General features: G+C 51.7%; 1 protein-coding gene across 3 annotated transcripts in view; it reads right to left on the bottom strand.

Moving 5' to 3' along the window:
- PSD2 (pleckstrin and Sec7 domain containing 2) overlaps positions 1–19,016 on the bottom strand; it is a 73,319-nt gene that overhangs the window by 31,665 nt on the left and 22,638 nt on the right. For all 3 annotated transcript variants that reach the window (XM_052684499.1, XM_052684498.1, XM_052684500.1), the window contains exons 2-5: positions 12,604–12,700; positions 10,479–11,039; positions 2,523–3,011; positions 865–1,059 (exon numbers count right to left, since the gene is read on the bottom strand). In XM_052684499.1, coding sequence (XP_052540459.1) covers positions 865–1,059; positions 2,523–3,011; positions 10,479–10,975 — 1,181 coding nt within the window. In that variant the 5' untranslated portion in view covers positions 10,976–11,039; positions 12,604–12,700. The remainder of the gene's footprint in view (positions 1–864; positions 1,060–2,522; positions 3,012–10,478; positions 11,040–12,603; positions 12,701–19,016) is intronic.

Below are 19,016 nucleotides of genomic sequence, written 5' to 3'. Positions count from 1 at the left end.
CTGCAGCTCTATCCAGGTCTTGTGCTGGGAAGTGTTCCAGCTTTCTAAAATTCAGCTGATCAAAACCAAAATTGCTTTTTTTTAATGGATGTGTCAAGTCCCAGCTGTGGGTCACCGAACAGCTCCTGCAGTGTGGGGATGGCAGGAACCAGCAACAGGGCGCACTCAGATGCACCCCCATGCTAAAAGTTCATTGCCTGGAAGCTCCCCACTCCGCCAGCTGGCATAGAAGATTTGCAGGAAAGAAGGATGCTAGGCTTGAGGCAGCAGCAACCAGAATTGCATCTGTCACAAGAACCAAGAGAGAAGAACAAGCATGCTGTCAAGAGATACAAAAAGCTGCTACAGAAGATCACTAAGGAGCTCCTTCCTTCCTCCCCAGGACAAAGTTGAATCGTGGACCATCCTTGCTAATGGAAGCCTGGGTGTTTGCTGAGGGACAGCTGTGTCTTGCTAGTCAGGATGGCAGTGAGCCACTTGAAGGACATACAAAAAACAAGCAGTGTTATACACGACCCGGGAGAAATATACGGGCAGTTGGTGTCCTCGCACCCACTGGCACCCTAAAGTCATGCTACTGCTGTGCTTGTTGCTTTGTTACTGTTTCTCTCTCTTTTACAAATCACTGTCTCTCTCCACTTTTGAATAAACACTTTCACTTCCCTTCTGCCTTATCCTGGCAAACCCCCCAGCTGAGGTAACTTGGACATGCAGTGCGTATCTCACTCTCCATCCAACTCTCGCGGGCTCACACCGCCTCACCCTCCCCACCACAGATGCTTTTCTCATGGCCATGCTCAGTGCTGCCTTGGCCTGCTGCTTGGCCAGGCTGGCTCTACACTCACACTCACAAAGACCACTTACTTTTTCCCGAGCTGCCGTGCCACATCACAGCGCTTGAACCCTTCGAGGTTGTAGAGGCGCTTGGCCAACCTCTTTGCAGCCTCACTGTCTGCCCTGCAGCCGTTTGCCAAGGTGTCTGTGCTTCCCTGGTCAAGCTGCTCCGTGCTGCCCATGTCAGAGTCAGAGTCAGAGAGTGCATCTTTCAAGCTGGCATCACTACACAGAAACAAGAAACAATTCAAGGAGCAGCAGTGTGACTTGGAGGAACCTGAAGAAAATACCACATTTTGATTTCTTCTTGTCCTAACCAAAAAATACCAAAAACACATTTGTGAACTGGACGTTGGGCAAACCCTATTTCATTTCAGGTCAAAAATGCATTTTGATGCATTCCTAAAAGTTTAATTTCAAACTAGTAGGAAAAAGATGGAAATTATTTCTTGCTAAGAAATGAGGATATACTCATTCAAAGCAAAGAGACTCAACCCTTTTTTAAGGTTCCACTGCCCACATGGTATGAAAAGCTGTCCTGAATGGATACGAAGGTGCCAGAACATATACCCTTCTGGTCTGTGTTGTAGGGATACCAACCTCTTTTGGAGCTGCTGACATTCAGGAAACCCTTTGCTATAGCTGATACACTTTTAGGTTCAGATTATTTGCTGAGGGTGAGAAAGTGCACTTGAACTTGTGCAAAGTGCTGTGGCTGGGCCCCCAGGGCATCATGCCAAGGGGACTGGCATCAGACCTGATGTCACTGTCCAGCTGCTGCCCCCAGATGGCACAACGGCCAGCCGTTCTCACAGATGACACCCTATGTGTTCCAGTGGCACCAGGCAGGTGGGGCTGCATCCCTTTGTTTTCATGCCAGGCCATGTCATTTCAGGCCAGTTCTGACACCTATTCACACATTTTTGGGCACTGTGACTCACAGAAGACCAATAATTAGCCGGACATAATCCCATGTTCTGGCTCTTTCCTTGCCTGGCTGCCCACCTCCTGGCTCCCACACACAGAACTGCAGTACAGCCCCTGCTGCATCCTGGGGACGATGGCTTGGAGCTGGCCCAGCAGGTGACATCTCCACTGATGTCCTCACTGCCTGCCAAGAACTACTGGGGAAGCCTCTACAAAGGCGCCTAAGTGAAACCTTGAGGCTCACCCTGCTTTTCAGAGCACATCTGCAAGTGTGCCGGGCTGACTGCTACCTGCCATGGACTTTGGTAGATGTCAGGCAGACAAGGCAGTGGTCTTCCTACAACAGTGCTGGCCTGCTGTAAGAGCAGGTGGGATTTGTGTGCAAGCAAATCAATGCTGGTGCCCTCCAGAGCAAATGTGTGTACAAAGTGCTTGAGCCTTGGCTTTTCTTGGGCTCACAGTGCTCCTACAGGACCCAGCAGATCATGTTCGTCCTTGGGCCCTGTGTTCGAGAGCAGGAAAGGCAGACACAGATCTGCTGGGGAATGGCTGATCTAGTGCCATGTGGTCTTGGCTGTGTTCTCAGCCTTTGAATAAGAAAGTTTGTCCTGTGGTTTCTCTCTCTGCCATGACAACACGTGAGAGCAAGCACAAGAGGAAAAAAAGCATCTACACCCATTATGTCCTATAAGCCTTGCTTCTGGGCTGGGACCCCATAAGACAAATGCCCCTTTACCCCAGGAATTCACAGCCTGCCCTACCTGATGGAGTTAATGATCTTGGCGGCGTCTTCCTCTGAACCTTCCACATGGAACCCATTTGGGATATTTTTCAAGGACAACCGGCTCAGCACATTCTCTGACCTGCTGCTGGTAATTGAGTGCCTGAGAGGGCTCCCAAAATCCCCCTCTGCTGGCTTTGCTGCTGCCTGCTCTTGCTTATCAGCAGCCATGTGCTGAAGGGATTCTCTCTGCTGGGCCACCAGTTTCTGCTCCAAGAGCTCTGGGCTTTCCTTGACCCGCTGCTGGATCAATGGGGTGAGTGGCGCCTCAAAACTGACACAGCTGTCTGTCTCATCTGTAAGAGAGAGGACATCCAGAGAGTCCAAGCTGCTGTAGTACGTGCCCTTCATAAGGTCAGACTCAACAATCTTCTCAAAGGTCGAGCTGAACCCATCCCTGATGTCTTTGAATTGAAAATGTTCCTTGTCGTCCTCACTGCAGCTCAGCTTGGCATCTTCAGCAGCAAACCTGGACAAGAAGGGGAGATGCAGAAAAAGTGGTCAAGGAATTGCTTGTACTGTTCAACTTGGAGTTAGGGGGCAGGAGAAGAGGTAGGAATGGATGTTGCAATCATAGGTCCCTGGGAGTTCTCAGTGGTATAACCTAATTGCTTCCCAGTTTTATTATAAGCTACAGAGCTGAAGAAGACAGAGCTTTGCAATGAGCCCCTCAGGGACCCAGTTATTTATGGTTGTGCCCCAGCAAAAAGCCAGAGCTCTGAACTGGAAACATTGGTGCCTCACACTTGCAGCTGGACCAATTGCCAGAATTGAATTAATGTAAGGGTTCTCTCTCTCTTCAAGTGCTCCGATTCTGGCAGCATCAAAAACACAGAAGACATTAAAGATTGAGATCAATTCATATAACTGCATGTTGGCAGCAAATGTCCCTTTGTAGCAGAAAAAAACCAGAAACCATTAGGGAGCAATTCATACGCTCTATCTTCAGCCTTTTGTCTTAGACAAGATACCCTAGAAGAGCAGGGCACCCTGCACTGAGAGGGACATCCACGGGGATGGAGCCCAGGCAGGGGAGGCTCTGTGCTGCTTTACAGACAGCTGTGGCATGAAGGCACAACATTAGCAGTGTGACAGAGGCTGCAAAATGCACCAACCCGCAAGGTTAGCTTCTGGGTAAGCAACTGCCAGCTATTCTAGCTTTCGATGCAGGGACATCAGTTCCAGGGCACATCCCAATGCACTCACACAGGGAGAATTCAGCTGGGCCAAACACCTGCTGGGAGCCCTGAGGAGATGGGAGGGCTCAGTCCGTCCTGGAACAGCCTGAATCAGCAGGCCAGCAAACAGGCTGGAGCTGGTAAGGGACTGGGAGAGGACACAGTGTGGGCAGCCAGCCCCAATGGTCCAAAGGGGTATTCTATGGCATACAAACCCATGCTCAGCAAAAGCCTTGTGGGGGTGGTCTCTGAAAGTCACTACTGCTTAGAGACTGGCTGGGCATTGATCTGTTTTTGATCTGATTGCTTTTGTATCACTTTTTTTTTTTTCTCCCAGCAGTCTGGACACTTCTGAATGCACTTTACAAAACAGCTCAATCTTTCTAGGCAGGGAAACTAAGCCACACACCATATGGAATTGCTTGTAGCAAAAATAAGGACAGGTAGGGGAACAGAGCCCTATCTCAGCAGCAGAAATCAGAGAACAGGGAAAGCAAATGTCTGCCGCCACAGCCAGCCCCATTTCTCCAGTTCCAGCTGCAGCAGCTTAAGGATGCCCTGATCTAGAAGCATGCAGGCCGTTTTGTCCAACAGACACAGGCTCCCTGCTTTCAAGGCGGGGATGTACCCCTGGACATCACTGCCATGCTTGGCAGATGCTTACTGGAGCCCTGAAGCCCTCCAGCTCTGCTTATACCATTTCAGTCTCAGGCGCGTACTTCTCCCAGGGCAGAAAGAATTTGTCTGTATTTCTATGCAGAGCTAAGCAAGCAGCAAAGAAGGAAGGCTGCTTCTTGAGCAAAGAGCAGGTCAATGAGCAGCAAGGAAAGAATCTGGTCTTCCTTTTCCCCATGCTGGAAAACACACTGCAATCAAAGCAATTGCAATCGTTTCCAATTTGTTGATTTTTTCTCTCCTTCTAAATGTCACCAGGATCTACTCACCAGATGAGATCTTCAGCTCAGCTGAGACCCTTTCAGATGGAACAAATCCAGCTACCAGCTCAGAGTGGCTGAAGGTGGGAGGGGCAGCCTGGTCCCCTCCGCTGTGGCCATACCCAGACACCTTGGGAAGGATTTCCCCCAAGGAACCGGTTTGTACCCAAAACCTGCTGCTGCCTCCGCTCAAGATATCCTTCACTTCCGCTCATTTATCATTTGACCACATAGGGGAGCAGTAAAGCATTTACAGAAAGGCCAAGACAATCCGTTTTTATACCTTTCAAAGCAGAAAAACCCTCAGTACAGTGTAAAAATCATTTTTTTGTCAAGCATTTTCTGTCAAAGCAAGGTCAACCACCAGAATGACTGGGAATGGAAGGAGCCTTCTCAGCTGATATTTTCTTCTTTATTCAGGATTCAGAAACCTCACTCAATTTCACTGCTCCTTCTGCGATCACATTACTGACTCTGGCCCACAAAAACAGTGTCTCCAAATGCAGACACTGCCCATTTCAGCAAGATCCTCTCCCTCACTATGTTCAGGGCATGGCTGGAAGGCCTGGCAGGCAGCTGGGAGAGAGGCAGCACTGCAGAGGATACCCACATGCCTGGACCTCAGGACCCTGAGCAAGCCGGAAATGAAGAGGACCATATAGTGTCCTCCCCTGAAATTCACAGCACTGCACCCCTCACCATGTGGCTGGACAAGGCTGATTCAGAAAAGATGCAGCAAACACAGAAACATATGCTATATCCACAGTGTTACAAAGCAAGCCAATGGGAAAATCATGATGTTTTTTTCTGACCTTGCAATCAACAGGCGAGTGCAGCACAGCCCTGAGTTTACTGGTCCGGAGATACCATCACAGTGTTGTCACTTCTGGGAAAGCTTGGCTCTGCAGTGCCTCGGGCAGGGTGGAAGATCATTGCAGGACTTTGTGGCCTCATGACCTCGTCACCAAGGGGAACACACCTTTTTGGGCACTACTGCTGTCATTTCTGAAGAGCAGCTGGTTCTGGGCAGCAGGGGGTACCCCATGCTGAGAGGTGATGCTCATGTGGATCAATCTCCAACATCCTGATCAGCACGGGCAGCGAGAGCTCAGCACTTAACACAAGCACTAATTCCAGGCAGTACAATGGGACCTGGCATCCCTCCACATGGAGAAGTCCTTAAGGTCATCCCCCTTGTTTGCTACAGCCAGTGCACTTACAGATTCAGACATGCAATGCAAGACAGCAGGAACTTTGCTAAAGGTGATCTCCTCACCCCTAGAACCAAACACAGCGTGAGAGGGTGGACAATGAGCAGAGAACCAGTGCAAGGAGGGAAGACTGCAGTGACAGAGTTGCACATTCCCCTGCTGTGACAGCAAGGTGTGAGAACAAGTCAGCTTCCAGACTTCTCTCCTGCCATCTGCAAGAAAACTGCACGCTGGGGAAGGATCTGAACAAGGGGACAGCATCCTGCTTTTAACGTGCCAGAGATGTCAGAGAGGGGAGGACAAGTCAGCACTGTCACGTTTCTTACTTCTCAGTGTCCCGAGAGCCTGAGGAACCCAAGCAGGTGCTGTGAAGTGGCCACTCCATGCTGCCTTCCCATCCCCATGCTGCTGGGTGCCCACTCTGCTGCCTGGTGAGCTGTGGCAGGAACTGGCAGTACCTGCAAAGCAGGAGGCAGGGCAGAGCCACCTGAAGGGCACTGCGAGGAGGGACACAGCCGTGCACAGCTCACACTCCACACTCAAGAGCTGTCAGGCTTAGACTAACAGGTTCTCACATCCTCTGACAAGTCCTCTCTGCAGTCTGTGCTGTTAGAGCTGCTGTTTGCAAACTGAACTCTGGAGCTGCAACAGCTGAAAGCTGACATGAATTGTACCTTTAGATAACATCCTACTTCCAGGAGCTCAGGGCCACACAGACCACCAGAGCTGGCCACACAGCAAGCCAGATGGCAGCTGCAGCTCCAGGTCTCCTCATCCTCAGCTCTGCTTATCTTCCCAGATCCATCCATGTTGGCAAGGCGTGTGTGCAGAATAAGCTTTTTCCCTCCACGAACCAGGAGAAACTTTTAAAACTCCACCTCTCTGCAACACGGAGGATTTTACAGCCTTAATTGCACCCTATGGACGAGTCCCATTGCCCAAGCCCTTGTAACAGCGCCCGCATATTTTCCAGCCCTGCGTTTATTCCCTGAGCCCAAATTCCTACAGCAGCACCAAGTCCGGAGTTCTTTGTTCCTAGAAATGCCTCACTGAAGGCTGCGTGCGGGAGAGGGCAGAGAGCAGGGCAGAGGCTGCAAAAGGGACAGCTCAGCAGATGCTGACAAGCGTCCAGCACCCACAGCCACAAGCCCATCACATCCCTCCCTGCATGGTCCCAGGGAAGACCCTCCCCAGAGGAGGGCAAGCAAGCTTCCTACAGCTTAGAGCAGCCCAAGGGCAGCCACCTGCATCTGATTCAACCACGCTGGACTGGGAGGGAGATGAGGTAAGACCTTGCTTGCGAGTGAGCACAGCGCAGCCTCCCCACAGGGAAGTGTTGTGCACTTAAGTATTACACAGCGGGGAAGGCAATTGCTTTACTTAACTAAGGAGCCATATATTTATTTGCATTGTAATCACAAGCTTCTGTGTATTGAAGTAGCACTGTATCTAATTGCCTGTGCTGCTTTCCTCAGTCATCTCTGAAATGCTGTTTTATTGCTTATGGCAAGGCATGCCGAGCTATGCATTCAGTTATTACTGCCGCTGCACCGCACTGGATTTTTATGCACTGAGTTGTTTATATTTCACTTCGCACTGGTTAATTAGTTGTAATAAAGTAGAACCTCGTTTGCTGTGTTGGTGGAGCCATCAGAGAAAGACGTGCTGGCAGCCAGGACTTCCCTGCCTATGCACTGTGCCTTTCTGCAAAGTTTTCTAAAACTTTGTTTAATGGAAAGTGAAATGCACAATGGCTGTACGTTGCCATGGGAAAAAGCGCGTGTGCAAAAGCAGTCCCAAGCCTGCAGGCACCGAGCACGTATCACAAGCCAAAGGTGGGGATTCCTATATTTACCAGCCTGACATCTTAATGGGGCTGAAAGCAGAGAATGTCATTCGCCAGTAAAGCTCTCTGACTGCAGAGATGCAACTTTCTGAGATCAGCAGGGCCTGTGCTGGGGGCTGAAGGGAAGGTGGCAGACTTCTAGCCAAACATCCACGAGGAGTGGAACAGGGCTTTGACAGTGTGCTGGCATGCCAATGGGACAGAAGAAAGAGGGGCCAAAGGGATTCAGCCAGTGCAAACTGCAGCACAAGCACAAAAGCTTTGTCTTTATTTCCTTGAACAGGAAAATGGAAAAACAGAGGATGACTATGAATTCTCCAGTGCCTTGGTCCCTCTGTCAGCTTTGTGACTCATGACCCACGCTCACTGAGCAACACAAGTGTAGCTGGCAGCTCCCTATGGCACAGAAGGGCCGTGCTGGTTTTCGCCTCACCACCCAGTGGGTAGGTGGTCAAAGCACCACCTTTGAATGCACTCAGCTAACCTGATTGCTGGACAACACAGTTTCCCAGATTTCAGTTGCATCCCTGAAGTTTTCCATCTGCACTTTTGCTTTCAAGTATATACAGTATATGACTTGTCACCTGAGCGTTCAGCTTCCCAGAATACTTATTTACTATCCAAGTCCTTATGTTCAGAGCACAAGATCACGGTCAGTTCATGCAGAGTGCAGTCAGGCTGCACTGGCTCCAAATGCTCAGCCTGCCACTTCTCCCAGTTCATGCCCCTGTACCTTAAAGTAATTGCACTTCCAGTAATTGCACCAGCATTTACTGACCACTCATAGCTTCCTTCTGATTTCACTGTCTGCTGGGGAGCCACAGATCAAGCAGCATTCCCTCACAGCACAGTGACTTGCAGACATCCAAGAGCTGACAGAGTAGCTCACAGGACTTGTGGAACAGGTGCAGAGGTAGGCTCCCTGGGCTCTCCAGACATCAGCAGATAGAAGCAGTCTGCCTTGGACACCTATTCCTCTTTAATTCCTTCAGTTGTGACTGAAATAGTTGCTGCTTCTTGCTGGCGCTGTTGGTAACGCAAACCACCAGTTTGCTGCTGGGGAGCCTGCTAACTGCTACAGATGCAACGAATTAAGGATGCCTGCCGTCAGCCCACATGCTGTGCAGCTTCCCAGCACCACTAACACTCTTGGCCATGCTCCAGACAGTGCTCTGAGCCAGTGGCTCAGCCTGAAGCTTGCACGGTCAGGAGGTGATTCAAATGCCCCTTTGCCATCTTGTCCCTGTTACACCTTCTCCTCTTAGAACGCCATTCTCCTCTGCTCTTCTCCAGCCCTGTCATGCTTGTGGCATCTCTTCCATTTTGAGGTAGAAGATATGTGCAGGCAAAGCCATAACATTCACACTGACCATCAACCCTGGGCAGCTACAATACAACTCCCTGGGTGATTTGTGATCTATGTTCCTCTTGCAGGAATGCCATGGGAAGCAGCCCACCTCAATCCAGTGACCACCGCGCAGACTGCAGGGCCCTGTGCAGTCATAGGCACTTGCAGGGTCACCTCAGTGAGGGTGAGTCCCTGCTCAGTGTCCCCCAGCCTGGAAAGCTGTCCCATGAAATTGTGCTGCCAGCAGGGAGGACACAGGTGGGGGCATCCTGTGGTTTGTCTCAGGCAATTGAGAACAAGATGACAGGCACGTGTCTGAGCTGCTGAGCTGCCACCCATCCAGCTGCAGAGTACAGGGTCTGGGAGGGGACTACCTGCCCTGGACCTTCAGGCATGCAAATTTGGAGCATGCCTGTAAAAAGGCCGGCGTAGGCTCTTCTACACCTAGCCTCATGCACTGGTGAAGGCTACCTGAACTAGGAGGACCTAAACCACAGGAGGAGTGTAGAGCTGGGACAGCAGCAGGACACGGTCCCTGCTGCGATGGTGGGGTCCTGCCTGGCTGACAGGCTCTGGGGGCTCTTCAAGAGGTCCTCTCCTCCACCTGGCCATCGCCACCCAGCAGCAATGAGCATGCTGTGTGCTAGTGGCCACATCTCCTAAACCTGCTGCAGTGACTCTGAGCACACACACAGCTGCTGTGGGGCAACACTAAGGTGCACCTGAGCTGAGGCATGGGAGCCCCCAGCTTCACCACATCACCCCACTACACAGCACTTCCCACCGTCCTGCTCACCTCCCAGCATCCTAAATCACACTCATCCCTGATGCAGCAGCACATCCACCCCTTGCTACATACACAAAGCAGAAACTGAGTTATCCTTGTGCCACCCAGGCACTGGCAGCACCAGCCACAAGAGCAGTGGGAACCAAAGCTCAGTGCCCTGCTCTCCCTTACTAATGATGTGCTCCTCTGGATGCAAAGCTGCATCCTGCTGGCCATGGATTGCCAGAGCCAGCCATGCTGCCAGGGACTCCCAGGACACCCCAGGCTTCCCATGGCTGCCGTGCCCGCCCTGCCCACTACTTCAGCTATCTCAGCAAACTGCCTGTAGTGCTGCAGCCGCAGCTCAAGTCACAAGTGGGACACTCCCAAAAGTCATCCCTCTCCCTAAGAAGTCCCTAAGCCTTTTCCTTAGCACATCTGAGCCAGACACTGGCTCTAATCACAGACTTTCCACATTTGCGATAGGGAAAGAAGCCCAGAGCAAGAGAGCAAAAAGACAGTCAGCCACGAGAGCAGCTGCAGCTTTTAAAAGTGATGAGTTACACAGGGAGAAGTGGAACTCAGACCGAGGGCTGGGAAACGGCACACGTAAGCCATCACCCAGCCAGCGCTGCGGCAGCTTCGCACTCACCCGAGCGGCTCCTCCGGCTCATCAGCGCTCAGCGCTCCCGAGGAGCCCAGGAAGCCGTGCAGGAGCACCTTGCCGAGGGCCCGGCTCCGTGCCTGCGGCCCAGGGGAGCTCTCCTCCCCAGAATCCACGCTGCCGGGGCTGGGCACGCCGCCGTCCCGCGGCCGCAGCCTCGCCGCCTCGCCGCCCTCGCCGAGCTCCGCGCCCACGCCGTTGGTCAGCGCGGGCTCCTCGCGGCCCCGGCCGTTACTCGTGGCGCGCGCCTCCCGTTCCCGCTCGCCCGTCGAGGCCGCCAGACGTCGGTCCCCGCGGCGCTCCTCATCGGCCGCTGGGCTGGGCTCGGCGTCACCCGGGGGGCCGGCTCTCCCGCTGGCAGGCTCTGCAGGCTCGCCGAGCTGCTCGTCCCCATCGCTGCGGGCTCGCACGGCGGGCTGCGAGCCTGAGGAATGCAGCTCGCTGCGGGCTGCCACAGACGACGGAAAGCGCCTGCTCTCGCTCATATTCCGCTCGTCCTCCCGGCGCTTGCGGGCTCCCTCCCCGCGGTCAGCTCAGGCGCGGCACTACCTACAACAGAAGAGACCCCACGTCACCGGAGCCCCGAGGATCGAACAGCGCCGGTTTGCCCACGGCAGCTCAACGGGATGACAGCCGATGCCACAGCTGTGGTGGCAGGAGCGGGGGGGGAAAAACGTGCGTCCTCCAGGAGAAAAGCAGAGAGGGTTCATATCTGGATTTGCTGCTTGTAAGGATGAGTGCTTGTCACCCAGCACTGAGAATGGAGAAGAAAATCTGCCCTCGGGTTCCACCAAGGATCCAGGCATCCCCTCCTCTCTGCCCCCAGAGCTCCACACACCCAGCCCTAAACACAGGCTGGGGACAGAAATGCAGCCCCACTACTCTCTAATGCTGGTCACAGGAGCGCTGCTCCCCAGCACTGCCTGCCCCCTGAAAGTTGGGCCTGTGATGGCACTGGGGAAACAGGAGACAGGTGTGGGTTTGGTTTTTTACGTTTTTGGTTTTTTTTGTTAACACTTTTAAGCAGCTGTGATCTGCCAACCTGTGTGATTCTCCCTGCTGACTCACATCTCTAAGCAGCTTCTTTCCTTCCGGAGTAACACCTTTCCTGGTATACAAGTACTGCTGAAGTATTTACCAGCTAAAGCTCTGGCAAAAGTGTCCCTGCTGAGTATGCTATGAGGTGCTCTCTTTAGGGCAAGGGAAGGACACTACACTGCACCACAAGTGGCTTCTCGATAAAAAGGGACCTTATTGGCAAACATGCCCATTGATGCAAAGTCTTGCTAGCAGCATCCTGAGCCATGGGCAGCAGCCCTACACTGCTGTGCAAGCACTGTGAGCCCTTCAGCTGAAATCCAGTGATTGCAGTGCCAGCAGAAATTCTCTCTTCTGGAAGCCAGTGTTTCTGTATGACATTTGGGCTGAGGTACAACAGCCAAATTAAAACAGGGTGATTTAAAACTGTGTCTGCCTTCACCCGGGAAGGGAGCATACCCAACTGGTTACAGCAAGCAGATGGGAATCCTGGCTTCTTCCCTTGGTTCTGGTCCTACCTCATGTCACAGGCAGATCTTAACTCCCTGCCTCAGCTTCTCTGCAAACTACAGATAACAGCACCTCTGAGAAGCTGTGAGGGTGCCCAGACTTTGGGAATGGGCTCTGCATGCTCTGACTTGCTAAGCTGAGGCTCTCGTTAGCAATGCTTGCTTAATGCAGGGCCCTACTAGTTCTTGGTACCGAGATGTGCCTCTGCTCTCACTACCCCTCTACAGGTCAGTGGTCCATCCTCTGCCATTGGTTCCTGTATGCATGGGAAAGGAGCAAGGGAGAGGAGAGGCGTGGGTGTAGACTTGCTGGGAGAACTGTGCGGATATGTGCTGAGCTAAGTGGGACAGATCCCACTGGGAACACTAACCCCTTCTGACTGTGCCTAGGGCAAAGCCCAGCTGAGATGGAGTACCCAGGTCCTCCCTTTGTCCAGTTCACTGCTGTTGATGAGGTGGATTGAGGAGGTCAGAGTCTTTTGTGGAGTCGGTCTGGGGAGAAATGCTCCTCCAGTTGCTCATCCCGCAGATGTGGGATGAGGCAGATGCCATGCAGGCAGGTTTACCTCTTCTCCGTGTGCATCCGTGTGCATCCCCCGCTGTCACAGAGCTCGCAGCATCCCCACACTAGGTGCAGCCAGGCACCTGGACAGATGCACGATCCTGCAAGCAATAACAGACCAAAGAGCGTGAAACACAGAGAGGAGAACCCCATCAACCTGCTGCACTGCTGTTGCTCCATGCCAGGCAGCTTACCAGCCCCATCCCACGTCTGAGCTGCCCATTCTTTGCTAAGCACTGCTAATGCTCCTCCCTCTGCACACATTGGTCCTCCCTGGCTTTCAGCTGTAGCAGTGCAGCAGCTGAATACAGCAGGGAGGCCTTCTCAATTCTTTCCTTCTCCAGCCTTCCTTCCTGCACACTGGCAGCAGAACCAAGCCAATGCAATGTCTTCCAGCAATTTACCTGCGCAACTATTAAGAGTCTCGTGAACATGACTGCACTGTAATTTGGAGTAATGCTGAAAAAATAACATGAGCTGAATGTTGACACTCTCCCATAGGGAAGGCGTAATACTAAACACAGAGTCAATATTCAGATCTTTGGAGAAACCTTTCTAGGAAAGCTCTGCTGGTCTTTTTCTTGACGTGAGCTGAATAATGTAGTCTTAAGTCTGCATTTTTAAAACCAGCCAAGGAGTTCGGGCTGGAATTTCCCATCTCCCTTCTCTCACTGCGGTAACTTCAGCAGGAACCTAGATACCACCCAAGCGAAATTCCAGTCCAGTAACGAAAGCTTGGCACAGCTATAAGCAACCAGAAAACAGGAAACTAAATGTGGTTAGGAGACAGTGCTAAGAAGAAATATTGGCAATCCTTAGTAAATGCGAAGTCTCATTTTTTCCTCCTAACTTTAATTCAATTCTTAATGTCAATAAATCAATATTCCTGTTATTATGCATAAGCTACTGCATTAAGCTTACTATGCTTTGCCCTCTGTGAGGTCTAAGTGGGACATTTATGCTCTGGAAGAAGGGCTGAGCAGTCAGCAGTTAAATTCCAAGGCGTGCTCTTCCTTGGCACTGGGGAAGCCAGGGGAGGATGTGCTCAGCCAGGAAGGCATCAGCTCCAAGCTCCCAGCACACTGGTCTGAACGAAGCCAGCAGTCTCCTCTGAGATGTGAACCCAAATGCTGTGGCACACACAAGTGGATGGAGGCTGTCCTGTGCAGCTGAGCTTCTTCAGCAAGCTGAATGTGTATCAACTCAGGACAGATTACTCAGCAACTCGCTAGCTACTAGATCTATACTCATGGTGACAGTTCCTTGACGCATGCCCAGAAGCCCCAGAGAACAGCTGGGATGTAATGAGTTACCCAGCTGCCTCGTACCAAATACAAGCAGTATCTGGTCAAGCTCTGTGCGGGAGGGGCTGGAAGGTGACATCTGAGTTCCCACCGATGGATCTTCACATGACCATGAGCCTTGCCCTTCCTGCAGCCTCAGGCATCCCCTCGAGTGACTGCTGCTCTCCTTGGCCCCACAGGTAGGGCGGGCATCCCATGCATGTCCACTGCTACTGGCCTCCAGAAAACATAATGTAGGTTAGCATACAAAAAAAGAGCTGGGAAAAGAGAATGAGCTGGCAAATACCATGCCTGGGACTACTCACACTGATGGTTATGGCGGCTCTGCTGAGACACAGACAGCTGGTAAGCTGCAGGTCCATGATTTGGACCAGCTGCTTACGTGTAAGGCTCACGTAAGCAGAATGGCATGGATCTGTGCTTGGAAGGAGGCTGTGACTACTGTAGGAAAGGCTAGCGCACAGCCGCTGACTTGCAGGCTCTGTGTTTGGGTCCTGCCTGGCCACTGGACTACGAGTGGATAAGGATAGAGCTGGCTGGTGAAGGACAGCAATGTCCCATCCCTGCTTGGATGAGCCTTAAAGGCTTGCTCCTGAGTGCTTGGGTGGCAAGCGTGATGGGGCTCCCAGGAAGCAATTGTACACTGCTGATCTTGAGGCACTCACTGGCCTATGTGGGGCGACGGGACCACCAAAACCAGGCTGGCACCCAGGGCAGGAAAGCACCAGTCCCAAAGAAGCTGGGCAGAGATGAAGAGAAGTCTGCCCTGATTCTGTGAGAGGTTGGAAGCCACACAGTGGCTCTCTTTCAGGGACTGGCTCTGGAAGTCTCCCAGCTTTTGCTGAAGCTGAATGGCTGGTGGAAAATGATTTATTTTAAATTTTCTTTCCTGCATTAGGAACTGGAAAGGCTCCCACTTCAGTTTGTGTAACTGCTTGGCTGCTGTGACAAGGAATGCTCGGAGAAGAACCCTGCTGCTGGCTGGAGCACCAGCTTTCCTTTGAGCCGAGCTGGGCTGCTCCTTGCTGCAGCCTTGCTTTGTCCCAGTGCTTCGGATCCTGCTCCCTCGGGCTTGGCAGAGACAGGGCAGCAGGTCCACCAGGGGGGCTGTGCTCCCACCCTGGTTCCAAGGAGAGGGCAGGAGGCACAGGGACACGCGGCAGAAGAGCCATTCTGTGCGCCTCTTGTGGTGTTGCAGGTAAAGGAGGAAGTAAGCAGATGCCAAGCATGTTGGACAACTTCAGTCAAGATCAGGTGAGGGGGGATGGCAGGAAGGGGAAGGGGTGGCGAGGGAGGCTGCTTGCTCCCAATATGTGGGGTGCAGACTCCGAGAGAGGGAGGGCAATAGGACTTTGCCAGCAGCTGCTAAGTTTGGAAGATGCAGGACAGAGCATGACTGACCCTTCTGGGTCTTTTATCAAAACAAAAAAAAACACCCAAAATGTCTCCTTGCTCTGCTGGACCTACAAGGGTGTCAGTACCATGAAGGGGCACTGGGAGCCCCAGACAGATGTCAGTTACACAGGCTACAGCCCAGCCTAGCTTTTCTACTGGTGCCCTGCGTTGTGAGTTGCCACAAGGGGAAAGAGGGAAGGACAGAAGGTGTCTGTGCTGCCAGTCAGGTGCCACCAGCCTCCTGGCCTTGTGAACCCATGCTGAAACCTGAAGGCACACGTAATCCTCATGTTTACCTTCATTTTGCAGATGTCTTGCACTGTGATGTCCAAAAGCAGACATGGTGACCAGGTGTGGTCTCACAAGCCCTGAACAGAGATGAAGCCTCTTCCCTTGATCTACTGGCTGCACCTTGGCTAACACAACTCCAGGCACACTTGGCCTTTGGTGACACAGAGGCACACAGCTGACATGGTGGTTTTCAGCAGACCACCAGTCAGACCCCAGCCCATGCCAGTGCCTGGCATTCCTCCAGCAAACTGCAGTTGTCTCTGCTAAATTTCATGAGGTACCCTCTAGACTTTCTTTCTGTACTCTTTTTAACTCCTTTTTTTTGTAACTCTTTTTAACTCTTTTTAACTTAACAGCCTTCAGATGGCTCCGGGCTTTGCTGTGAGCCAAGGCACAGGGCAGGAGAGAGCTGGGACATGGCTGCAGAGACAGCAGACAATGCCTATGTGGTCCCGCGAAACAGGGGATACCTCACTTGACTTCTTACTTGGAGGTGGCAAAGAGCCTCCAGGATCTCCGTCACTCAGACTGGGAGGAAGTTTCTTCCTGACCGCAGTCTCAGAGACTACACAGCAACCCAGGTGGTTTCACTTCTCACCTTTGGACAAAACTCGCCGACCAAGGCTGAGGGAGCTTCTGACAGCCTGAAAAGCCCCAGCATGTCTTTACCAGTGTCCCATCTTCTACTCAGAACCACAGAATGGTTAGGATTGGAAGGGACCTATGGGTCCATCTTCTCCAACACCTGCTTAAGCAGAGCCACCCAGAGCAGGTGCCCAGGACCACATCTGAAGATCTCCACACCACAATCTTCCTGAGCAACCTGTGCCAACACTCCATCGTCTGCACAGTACAGAAGAGATTCCTGATGTTCAAATGGAACCTCTCATATTTCAGTTTGTATCCAATGCCCCTTGTCCTGGCCCTGGGCACTGCTGAAAATAGCACGGCTCCTTCCTCTTTGCAGCCTCCCTTCATTGACAAGATCCACTCCCTGAGCCTCCCCTTCTCCAGGCTAAGTAATCCCAGGGCCTGAATAGACTCAGAATCAACTGCAGCCTTACATCACTGCAGAGGTTCTCCAAAGACTGGGGGAACAATTCCTTCAACCTGTGAAAACCCCACAGGGTGGGATGCACTCAGTGCAGTGTGAATGCATCATGGCCACCTGAGAATGCTCCCAAGTTGTATCTCAGGAGCTCTGTCCTCTGAACTTCCCCATGTTGTATTAGACTGACAGGTTAGGAACCTGTAACTCCAATCTTTGGGCTCCTACCAAGTCATTTTCAGCTTCTGGGCGCAAGGCACCCTCCTCACATCTCACCTGCCGACCATCATGGACTGCAGATCTCTGCAGCGCCCTCTGTGCCCTGGGAACCCGTCCCACCCCATTGTGAAGTGGCTGCAGATTTCTCAACACGTTGGTGTCAGAAAGTCACCTTCCATCCTCTTTCTGTGAGAGTGAAGATAGGTTTTAGGCAGCAGCTCTGAGGGTGGGAAGAGGAACAGGTCATAGAATGAAAGAATATCCCCTTTTAAAATACATTTCCCCTCCGCTATGCCTGTGCTTTGCCTTCTTCCCTTACAATACAGTTGACAATAAAAAAGTTACAATTTTCATTGTGAAAATCCTCATTTCTTTCTCCCACAGGCTGAGTCTGTTTGTACACGATTTTGAGGACCTCAATCACATCAGCTCTCAGCTCATTCCCAGACTGCCATCCCAGCCTGTTCTCATCAGGCAGCTCCCCCATCCCCTGCAGCACTTTGGTTCTCTTTCTCTGGAATTCCTCTATTATCTCTATTGAAGTTTGGAGAGCGACAAAGCAGTGTAGTGAATTCCAGATGTGGGCATGGCAAAGATCTACACAGGAGCAAACTGATGCCCTCACCTGGGCTGGAGGAAAACCTGGCTCAACAGGGAAAGGTGAGCACTGGCTGCTGCTAGTCTTACAGCTCACAGCCCCCCGGCTACTGACAGTCACCACTCGTTGGTAATATCCCAAAATCCCAGATGTTTCCATGCATCACTGTCAGCTGAAACTACAGGTCCCATATCCTTCAGCTCCAACATAGAAAAGAGGCCATGGATAAAACATATTCCACAGACTAAAATAAACCAGCTACATGCTAAAAAAAGAGCCTTTGGGTAATCAGAAATCACTGTGCGTGGAACATACTTCATCTTGAAGCCAAATCCTAGAGCTCTTTATTTTGAGTTTTTATTAGAGCCTGCAGAGCAATTAGTACACATTCAGATCCAAATGACTCTTGCAAAACTTCGTGTTGGGGAAACAATGGCAGTTTTTCGCTTAGAGAAAACAATAAAACTAAGTCTTTAAACCCTTAACAGCTTTCCTGTTTGCACTGTTTTGCAGTTACTTCATGGGAAAAATAGAGGCACATACTGCCTCTATGTATGCATTCCCCCCTCTGTACCAACAGCTTGGCTACACACTGATCCTCCCTGCAGCCCCATGTATGTGATGCAAACCTGCGTGTCCTTTCCAGACGGGGTCTGACGAGCACAGACCTGAACATCCCTACTCCAGCCAGCGCGTTGCATCTGCAGCATTCCTGCACTGTGCTTCTTTGCAGTCCTTTGCAAATCTGCACAGTACTGCTGGGACTCACTGGAATCTTCCCTTGGCTTTGAGAGGAGGTCCCAGTACCTCCAACCCTGCATCACTCAAGACAGGAGTTTTCAGATGATGCTTCCAGCCATGCCTTAACCATTTGTGGCTTGAATGGCAGAGTTCCTCAGGTCAGCTCAGCTTAGAGCTGGCTTCATCCTCACCTCTGCCTATGTGCTCAGGTACTCATTTTCTCTTGCTGGAGTGAGAATTTTATAGTTCAGATAGCTGTAAAGTAGGCTTCAATCCTGGTTGTCTGCAGCTTTTATTACAAAACAGGCTGTGAGGTCTTCTCATTCACTTCTGTGCAGCACTGTAATTGAATGCATTGTATCCCAGCTTTGCCTATGGCCCCAGTTACCTTCCACAAGTCTTCAAGAGCAGGAACTGCTTCTCATAACCCGTAAATGAAAACAGCCTTTTTAACCCCCTTTTTTCTTCCCTTTGCTTTGATCTTCCTTCCCCACATTCTCCCAGCATCCAAAATAATGTAACAGGGCTGGCAGCTGACTTAGACCCAGTGAAGGAATTCCTTCCGTCCCATCTATGCTGAACCTACGCAGTGGCTCATTGCAGGGCTTTAGCAAGGTCTCTAGGAGATACACCCACTGTGATGGAGCCTGGCTGGGGAGCAGCTCTGTAGAAAGATACATGGGGTTCCTGGTGCGTAAGCAGCTCAGTATGTGTGAACTGCTGCGGCCATGGGTTCCATCAGCAAGGGCGTCACGGGCAGAAATAAAGAAGCCATTATTCCACTCTACTCCACACTTCTCAGGACACATCTAGAAGTCTGT

This window comes from Tympanuchus pallidicinctus, unplaced genomic scaffold, assembly GCF_026119805.1.
Source record: "Tympanuchus pallidicinctus isolate F22 unplaced genomic scaffold, pur_lepc_1.0 scaffold21, whole genome shotgun sequence".
Taxonomy (NCBI): Eukaryota; Metazoa; Chordata; class Aves; order Galliformes; family Phasianidae; genus Tympanuchus; species Tympanuchus pallidicinctus.
The sequence above is the reverse complement of the archived record's forward strand: the minus strand, read 5'-3'. Positions and strand labels throughout refer to the sequence as shown.